Below are 10,000 nucleotides of genomic sequence, written 5' to 3'. Positions count from 1 at the left end.
ACAGTTCTAGGGTAGAGTATTTGAATACATCATTATTAATTTTGTGTGTTCAACATAACATTTTAAAATCATGAGTTACGAGAGTTCGAGTTGCTGTAGCTAGTGTTGCGTTGTTTTCCAGAGATGTATCCAGGTTTTCAAATTTGGGGGTCCTCTGGACCCATCCTCAAAAAATTTGTGGGCTCGAGATAATTAACATTCAAGAATATTTACTACTCTGAATCTATTGCCGTTTAATTGCTACTGCAGTACTCTTTCAGATTTCTAAATTGCACAAAAATGACATCTTATCTCTCCCCTCGAATATGTACTTAAAATGAAACGATCAATTCTTTGAAACTGTTATGTCTGTTCATTCATTGATCAAAATTGAGATGTACATGAACATGTATGGGCTGTCAAAGCTCCATCGATCACATATGAAAACGCCTTGAGGAATCCATACTCTGTAGGACCTGTTGGCTCCAGTTGATAAATGATCTAGATCTCCACAGCCAAAAAGATAACAGAAACTGAATCTCAATTTTCCGTAAAAGAGCATCACTTATTTTAACAATACTTGAGGTTTAATTTTGGAACAAACGAGTAAACAAATATAAGCGATACACCGCTCATCGTCGGCCCGTGACTTTGCCATGGCTAATGTTAATAATAATCAAGCAATTGAGTACATTCAAGTTTCATTTTAAACACCTTAGTTTTAACTGTATAATACTAACTCCGAAAAAGTTGCATACATGTAATTTGCAAACAAGAACGGAGATGATGACACAGTCATGCGCACCTGGAATTAAAATATCCACAGGGTCGCACAAAACAAAAATTTAACACATTTCGCCGAAAAGAACAGCTTACCTTAAAATTTGATGAACTCGATCATTTTTCCATCGTGAGAAATAGGAATGTGCAATTTCATTGTTTTTGCCGGGCATTTGTAATTTGCATAAACACTCGACTTTTTTCTGCAATAACGTTTTAGGCCTTAAAAACGATATTTAATCTTGAATTTGAACCTTTCTTGGTTAGTATTCAATGTATGGTGGGGTCATACATGGTGTTTTGGTGTTTCGCTTTGCTGTTTATGTGTTTCGCTGTTTCGTGGTTTAGTAATGCCCATTCAAGACCTCTTAAAATTTCCCTTCAATTCCACACACGAACAGTCATAAATTACCACAAGCATACTTGAATATCTCCCTTCCCCTCAGCAGCATTTCTACTGTTTAGGTGAACTAGTTAAATCTCCGCGAGTTGCTGTTTGCCCTGGTTTTAAGGTGGTCAAACACAGTTTTCGCTCACGCTCTTGCTAACGCAATGCAGAGTGCATGCAAGGATTGCAAAAAAAAAACATGGCTTCAATACAGCAACCATCTTATTTGCTCAATGCTTCTACTATCTGTACTTTTTTCTCATAATTCAACAAAGTGTTTTGATGGTTTTAGTCTTTTATGAGAAATGTATGTTAGAAAAGGTAACCATGCAAAGAACTCCACAATTTGCAGATTTTTCTGTGTTATCGGAAGAACCCACTTAAATGCAAGCATTGCGATTGAATGCGGAATAGCTTTCTCAGAAATACACCTATTTATTTCTCGAGAACCACGCTGAGGAACTTTAACAGAGGAAATTATAGATACTCCAGTGAACCTTCAACAAGGGATAATTAAAAGTCTCTCTGTCAATTATTATTAAAAGTGTTAACTTGTAAGCATTGTTACAAGCTTGGTGCACGCAAATTATAAAGAAAATCTAACAACCTGATTTTCTGCAAATATATATGAAACCCATTTTAAAGGCCTGTTTATATTTATTCATGTTGCCATGGCAACAGCATATACGTCAGCTTAACTAACAAAAAACCGAAGTTCGTGTTGTTAACTTGCTTGCTACCATTTTTGGCGACCAAAGGATCAAGGGTTTTAGAGAAAAAGGTAAATAAAACATACAGGTCTCAAAAACTGTGTTCAGCCACCTAACAGTGAGTCCTGGTGCACAACCATTCAAATGTAGAAGAGTGGTGTATTTTCATGGAAATCAAACTCATTATCATTTAAAAGGTTGAACACCAAGGCTCATTTTGAACCAGAGACGAACAGCAACTCGGAAATGGCCTATTACACACACAAACCGTCGTTAAAGTGCCTATGAAGTAAAAAATATCTTTGCTTCCTTTAAAAACCTTTCAAAATGATGAAGAATGGTGTTTTCTATTTTGGAATATCTTCCCTAGTTCCAGAGAAATTCAAGTTTTTGTTCAAAAATTGATGACGTCACAAACCATACACATGACTAATAATACACAAAATTGAGAATATCTCCGAAAACATTGCATGGGTGTTGTTAAACTAGGTAGCGGTAATCTACGTCAAGCAAGGCACAAAACGATACTCTGCTGTTGCCATGGCAACCATTTTATTTTTGCTGCTGAGTCAATTTCACACAGGATCGATTTTGTCATTTATTGTCGTTATTAGACAAGTTCACTCTCGGTATACTTATTAAGAGAAGGGAAGCATTATGGGCAGCACATGCATTTCAAGTCTGACCATCTGCTTGTACTTTATATCTGTTCAAAATCCAAGATATTTGCAAGGCTGTGCCCTAAGGAAAATTTCAGGGAGCCCTTCGGGCTCCCAAGCATTTCAGCTGGGGTGCCCAGCCCTCCAAGTTGGTCACCCAAATTAATTATTTATTTATTTAATTAATTATCTGAGATGAACAATGCAGCAAGATCTTCATCCATCTCTCTCTCAGCAAAACATTGCTGCTACTGCTCTGGTGATTGTCGAACTCGCTAGTGCAAGAAAAACCCGAAACCTGTCAAATTTTTCATGCCATACTTGAGAAAGACGAGAAAGGTGGCAATAGGGCCATTTATACGAGAGAAAATAAGTACATAATACGAGTATAAATTCCCTGGCGAGGATAAGCCGTGGCTTGGGAAAGCTGGGAATGTAGATTTTGTACCATTTCTAAGAGGTGTTTGCATCTTATGTAAGCCGCAGCCAGAGTAAGCCGCGGCTTATTTACTCTCGTATAAACCGCCCTAATGTCACCGATGTTTTTAAGGTCTAAAATTGAAAAAGTAAAGATCGATTGAGGCAAGTTTATGTAAAAACGTTTGGGTCTAATACAGGTTAACCTTTCTACTGGTTAGTTGGGTTGAAAATAAATTCTCAAGACGTGAATCAATGCCGCTTGATTCCGGTGGAGCTTTTGTGAAAACTGCCGTGAAACAACAAAACCACCGCGGCTCAAAAGCTAGCAATTTTGTTTCGAGCAAGTCATCTTGATCTGGATGAAAATCGTCGATACAGGACAGAACTAAACTATTTTTTACTGGGTTGCCGTATGGCAATACGGCAACAGTTGGAAAATGGGTAGAATTTCTCCGTTTTATTTTTTTCCGTGTCGGTAAAAGTCTTGCCTGTCACTCCCCCGGTAAGTGGTGTCTTTGTGCATAGAGCCTTCTGCGCGTATTTTCTTAGGATCGAGAGGGTAGTGGAAATGCGTACATTTCTCTGGTGGACACTGTAGAATCATTAACTTAACCTGTATTGGCGTCGAAAGTCATGAAACGCGAATGGCGTTTTAGTGGATCTTTGAACAAAATATACCCTTATGAAGCTCAAAAATGGCAAATCAATTGGATACTGAACAAGACAGGCGACAACATCGACAACAATCTGTCGCCCGTCGAGCCGTCTTTTACCAAGTGTGCTGTTATGTAGAACATTGAAGATTCGCAGGGCAGCGATAATAGTGAATTCAAAGACTAGACAAGGTGGATTGAATGGAATTTCAAGCGTTAAAATCGCTGAAAAGGTAAGATTATTGTCGAAGCGATGCCGCAATTGCGTGTCTTCACCACATGTTCCTTTGATCTCACATGATTGTGTTTTCCGTCAAAATATTCGCTTGTTTTCGCTTTCGCTCGAACATATCTACCTTTATTACATGTCCAGTGAATAGTTTTATCCTCTGGGATGAATTTTCCGTCGAAAAATCGGTTATTTGGGCGGTCAGTGTAAAACGCAGACTGCAGACTGCAGACCGGGGGTAAAATGCAGACTGAGGGTAAAATAAATACTAATAATAAAAAAACGAGTCATAAGGATAAAATAAAGATTGTTTGAAAGACAATCCTGTTTTACATCTGTCAACAACTCACATTATTATGACTGCAGGTCGCTGCACCTTTTGGGTATGCGATCGTACGCGTTGAAATCATCTGTGCTTTGTTTTTGCGCTTCCAGATGCATTGCAATGTTCCAAATTATTTGTCACACCGGTACATCGAGGGAAATCGATTGAAAAACCAACAATTATTACTTCGAATACCTGAATAATCTCGGTTTTCTTTTTTCGGTGCAACGAAATGCACAAAGAATTTCATGTATTCCGAGCAATTAGGACGCGGGGATTTCATTGGTTAAGCTATGCGTGATAACCCCTAGGGAGAGGTTATAATTGAAAATTACATCTTCCAGATGCAAAACAAACGAGCTTGTGAACTAAAGGATAAACATAACATACACGAAAGCGAATGAAAGGATCCTAATAAGAAATTTTTACACCAGTCATACTGGCTTAAGCCGACTGAATTGAAACGTTAAATGGTTGCAAAATCCACGTTCTCTCTGTCTTTGTTAATTGGTACTGTAGCCATGCGTGTCAAAATAAATTGAGTTATTGGGTAATTACTCGATTACTTTGTTCAGTGCAGCAAAATGGACAGTTGAATTACAGGGTGGTGACTTCTTTGCCTAAAAGCAACTCACTTAACGAAACTGTCCTTTTTCAAACAAAAAGGATTCAAACAGCTTCAATTCTTACAGAGTTCGATAAAAATCCGGATTTAAAACATGCGGTGGGGCAACCAAAGCGATGGGAGCTGTGTTGGGGTTTCAGTGTGAAAGTACAAACGGCTACTAACACTCTTATAACTCTTTTTTTCATTATTATTTTATTAACCTGCAGTCTGCAGTCTGCATGTTACCCTCAGTCTGCATTTTATCCCTGGTCTGCAGTCTGCAGTCTGCGTTTTACACTGACCGGTTATTTGGGTGGTTTTTGGCAACAGAGGTTAATTATTCGTAATGCGATCGCTTCCGTTGCCGTTAGCAATGGGTCGCAAATTTGACACTTTTATCGCATTATCACATTACGCATTGAACCACGTTATCTATTATTCCTAAAAATCTAAAAATATTCATGCCTTATCAGTTTTCGGTCGAATTTATGTCCAAGAAAGCAGATAAATTGCAGAAAATATTAGTTTTGCATCCAAAAATTCGTAATCAACGCTAAAATGACCAAATTTTGCCTAGAAAACATATTTTACTGTTATTTTTCTTAAATTTTTTCGTTCGACTTTCGCTTTTATAAAATGTTTCAGTTGTCTGTAAATAAGTTGTATGCTGTTGGAAGGCTTATTTTCTTAGCTTTAAAATGATGTCTTTTTTTCCCAACTTTAAATATTTTTTGAGAAAAAAAAAAAACTTTTTTTGGCGATGGCTGATTTACCGCGGTTTTCTCGCTGTTGGGAAAGTAGGAAAAAAGAGTTAGGCCAGTAGCCAGGTTTTTAACCTCAGAAAAGGATCTGTTTCGTCGTACGAACGTGTGAGGACCTGTGAGCCAAAGGGCCTCTGCTGGTATGACTTCTGGGTGACCCCTTAATAACTTCTTACTAACCGAGCGCGAGGGCCGTACTGCCAGGGAAATATTGGCCCGAGGTCGTGGCAGTACGGACCGAGCGCAGCGAGGTACGTACAAAAACGACCCAGGGCCAATATTCCCCAGTACGGCTCGAGCTAGCTCGGTTAGTAAGTAGTTTATTATATGGTTTTTAAATTACCTTTTGCTTTGTTTTTGCAAGCCCGTAATCGGCCCGTGGGCCAGTCACAGTAGGCCTGGAACGCTGCACGTACCACAGGCAACCCAGTGTACCCTCACGGAGGGTCTAGTTCCTTATATTATCATTAAAATGTTTAGTGGAATGAGCTTTTTGTGGATTCGGTCGGAGTGCCAGTCACAGCGTTATCTGTTTAGGGCATGCAATGATTTGTTACGAACCAAAGACAACGCAGGATTGCTGTTTCTAAAACAATAATAAATAACATGATATTTTTCCCCTTTTTTATTTCGTTATTTCATATACAGGGGAAAAACAACCATAAGCTAAATGCATTTTAGCCAAGAAGGCGCAGCCGCGAAAAATCGTAAAAATATTAAATTTGCATAAACTGCGATTCACGAGTTCACACAAAAGTAAATTGCACCACTTTGCCGGCTGAGCTTTGCCACTGTCAGAGCAGAACCAACAACTCTTTTTTAAAATTATAACCAGGAAATCCCAAACTCCACGTTCCAAATTTAATGCTATGGAAATTCGTGCGGCCACCGGCCGTCACGTGCAAAGTCACGGATTATGTTACATGTGAAATCAAGTGGAACGGCCTTTGAACCGATTGTTTTGTACTAGGAATAAACATTTTCTGAGAGGTTTCATGAACTGTAACCACCAGCATATTAAAATTTTTAGCAGCCTTATCTGCTAGAAATACAATAAGCCAGAGTGCACGGCCGGGCGACCGGGTAATTTTTCTTGCTCGCCGGAAGCCAAATGTTAGTCACCTCAGGCAACCGGGCGCCGTTAGAGCACAGCCTTGCATTTGATTCATTGCAGAGAGGAGCTAAAAATGAAAGTATTGCCATGGCAACATCTTGATGGGTCTCACTTTGTGCCTTATGATGTACATTACTGGTGCCAAGTTTGAACAACACCCATCCAATGCGGTTTTTTCGATATCAGGGATCCACATTCACAGTCATCCAGTCGTCCCAGACAACTAAAAGCCCGCCCGGACAAGTATGAGAACTGCAAAGGTTGTCTGTTGCACTAGTGATGTTTTAATAAATATCTTTCCATGAATGCCATCAAATGTAATACTGTAATATAGAATGTACTTTAGTTCTGATCGCTTTCCGTTAAATGCAAACTTCCAGAAAATAAGAGTCACATAAACGTGCAGCTTTTCTCAGCAATGAAATCTCAAGTTTGGGTGCTATCTTTGACCACGTGGTATTTTCCATGAAACGATTGCAGGCTCAATTTTCATGTATCTCAACACCGACATGGTTGTTGGCAAGTGGTTTAGCAAAGAGCAATGGGTAACTTGTGGTCTCAGCTGATAATGTGGTGTTAGTTACAAGGTGTTTCGCCACTTTCGGCAAAAGGAAAACAGGAAAAACACAAAATCTTGATAGCATATAAAAGGAAGACACTAGAGAGGAGCGTTGAAACTTTGGGTCTTTGAATCGTAACTTTGTAAGCTACATTCAAGTACATTTTGCCGTGGCAGATATGGACCACTGTAAATCTGGTTCCCACAGTGTAATTTCTGATGAGAGTGTGAAATAAAACATGAATGCTCAAGTTACTAGTAATTTTATCGACCATTTTCTATACTTCCGCATTTTTCCCTGGGCAACCTAAAATTTGTCTGGGCAAGTATACCGGTACCATAAGACGTACTTGCCCGGCTGAATAAATATGGATCCCTGCAATATATTAAAATTCAGCTTGAAAGAGAGGTTTAGAAGACAGACAAAGGGAAGTGGATGATATGCAAATTTCTTCACATTCATTACAGCTTGTTTCTATTGTTTTTGTCCTCACTGCCTCAGTATCAAGCTAAATATTTCATATTTCGAAAATGGCCTATACCGGTATTTTTGGAAATATTCTCAATTTCGTGATTTATTACAGTCATGTGTACAGTTTATGACATCATCAATTTTTTAACAAAACTGAAATACCTTGGAAATGAGAGAAAATATACCAAAATAGAAAAAAACGTTCGTCATCATTTTCAAAGTCTATAAAATAAGCAAGAGATTTTTTTACTTCATAGGCACTTCACATTACAGCAAGCATCCTTGAACAGCTCCCTTCCCGTCCGCAGCACTTCTACCATTTAGGTGAACTACAATCATGGACAAAAGTGTTGGGAAGGTAGCATCACTTTAGAGATAACCCCACTCTCTGTTATCAGTGTTGGATTTTCCATGAAAAAATGGTGACTTTTCTTAGAATATGGGGGAGGGAGCCCACAAGAGCTTGGTATTTCCCAAATAGTACAGCCAATAGTTAGACTAATCGAATTAGATGTGAAGTGAAGTGATGCGCGCAACTTTCACAACAACTTTTGACCACGACTGTAGTTAGATGGCCTCGACCAAGGCAGCGTTTTCATTTGTAACTGCATCAATTTTGATGTGGTTACACCTGTTTACAAGACGCCGATCGAGACTGTTATCGAAACCGTGTCGATTTGAAACCGGTGCCAAAACTGGAGCGTTTTCAAAACCATGCGGTTTCATCTGTCGCGTAAACAGCGAAACCGCATCGATTGGAATACGGTTACTATTTTGGCGCGAATTTTGCATTGTTGATTTCAAAATACTGAATTTAGCACGAAGTGCAGGCCCCGCGTATACCATCGTGACTTGGATTTTCTGGCGCAAACGGTTCCGTGTAAAGACTTCCAAACCGCATCGATTTTGACGCGGTTTCGAAGTCATGAAACCGCGTTCGTGTAAACGCTGCCCAAGGCTGTTGTGGCGCAGATCGACTAAGGGGAGGTACCAACATAAACCTCGGAAGTGGCTGTAATAAACCTACCCTTTTGGAATTGCTCCAAGCATTTCACTCGTAGGATTCTCATGCGACGTAAAATGTAATTCAAAGTTGCCGTTTTGTGACAGTGCACGAATTTCCTCGTTCATTTCCTGTTGAAGTTTTTCACTTGATAAAAACAGGCAACTCCTACTAAAGATTACAACGTGCTTTCCCTTGAATGCTTCAGCCATCTTAAAAGTTTCTATTCAAACAATACAGTTTAAAACAGAATATTTTGGAGACAGAAAATTGTCACTCTCTATCATGTCTCAATCGAAAGGCAAAAAAGGTGGAAGGCTATTAGTTGCGCATGCGCGAAACACGAGTGGTGCAGTGGTGGAGTGGCACTAGGGGTGTCATCGGCTTCAGTCTTACACGAAGTACTACCCTAACTGCTGCCGTTAACAACATGGCGGGCATCCAACAGTGTTGGAGTTATGATGATTTTGATCTTGTTGACGATGTTTTCGTTTCTCTTGAAGAAGCCATAAGAAAACAAGAAGAAAACTACTTCGGTAACCCGAAGCATTACATGCTATTTTCTGGAGCTGCAATGGGAAGTGATACCTATTGGCAAAAATTAGGCGCCAAATACGGGGTTCGTGTGAAGGCATTTTCCTTCAAGACTCATAACAGGAAAGCTTGTGGTAGAGTTGTTCTCTCCGATGAGCAATTGCAACAGGCTGATGACTTCTTACACATGGCAAACAAAACTTTAAAACGCCGTTTTCCGACTGGGAAACCCTACGTAAATAATTTACTTCGAAGGAACTGGCACCAAGTCAAGGATACCAGTGCAGTGTTTGCAATTGGAAAAATTAGCGTCCACGGAAATATAGTCGAGGGCGGCACTGGGTGGGCAGTGCAGATGGCTGTGGACGCCAGGAAACCCGTTTACGTGTTTGACATTGTCAACAGTGGGTGGAAAATGTATGACTATGGCAAGAAGAAGTTTTTAAGTTTTAAGACTGTGCCGAGACTGTCCTTAAATTTTACTGGAATCGGCACAAGAGCATTGCCTGAGAATGGGAAAGCTGCGATTGAAAAAGTATTCCAAGAAAAGTTTGGGAAATTGCCAAGATAGGAGTTACAAATTATATAGTGTTACCTACATGTAGTAATGTATATAATCCCTCACTTATAATTACACTGATATGAGTGTGCCAATCAGCAAGTTTAGTTTGCAGGTCAAATCACAGGTCACTGTTTTTCCAGTTTGTAACCACGCCTAATGCGTTTGTAGCTCGAACATGAGGACTAAAAGCTATATTGAGATAAAGTTTAGGCCAAAGATTAGCATTAGGAAAGTGTTAGCCTAGG

General features: G+C 39.5%; 2 protein-coding genes across 2 annotated transcripts in view; one reads left to right on the top strand and one right to left on the bottom strand.

The window, feature by feature from the left end:
- The window catches only part of LOC138030081 (uncharacterized), a 13,400-nt gene extending 4,478 nt beyond the window's left edge, over window positions 1-8,922 (bottom strand). Inside the window, exons 1-2 of the mRNA XM_068877938.1 lie at window positions 8,684-8,922; window positions 4,038-4,043 (exon numbers count right to left, since the gene is read on the bottom strand). Of these exons, the coding sequence (XP_068734039.1) occupies window positions 4,038-4,043; window positions 8,684-8,871 (194 nt within the window). The 5' untranslated portion in view covers window positions 8,872-8,922. The remainder of the gene's footprint in view (window positions 1-4,037; window positions 4,044-8,683) is intronic.
- Window positions 8,923-9,089: 167 nt separating this feature from the next.
- LOC138030359 (uncharacterized) lies at window positions 9,090-9,927 on the top strand. The gene has a single exon (XM_068878282.1). The coding sequence runs from the start codon at window positions 9,090-9,092 to the stop codon at window positions 9,762-9,764; it is 675 nt and encodes a 224-aa protein (XP_068734383.1). The 3' UTR covers window positions 9,765-9,927.
- The last annotated feature ends 73 nt before the right edge of the window (window positions 9,928-10,000 follow it).

This window comes from Montipora capricornis, chromosome 13, assembly GCF_036669925.1.
Source record: "Montipora capricornis isolate CH-2021 chromosome 13, ASM3666992v2, whole genome shotgun sequence".
Lineage (NCBI taxonomy): Eukaryota > Metazoa > Cnidaria > Anthozoa > Scleractinia > Acroporidae > Montipora > Montipora capricornis.
This window is presented reverse-complemented; position numbering and strand designations above follow the sequence as displayed.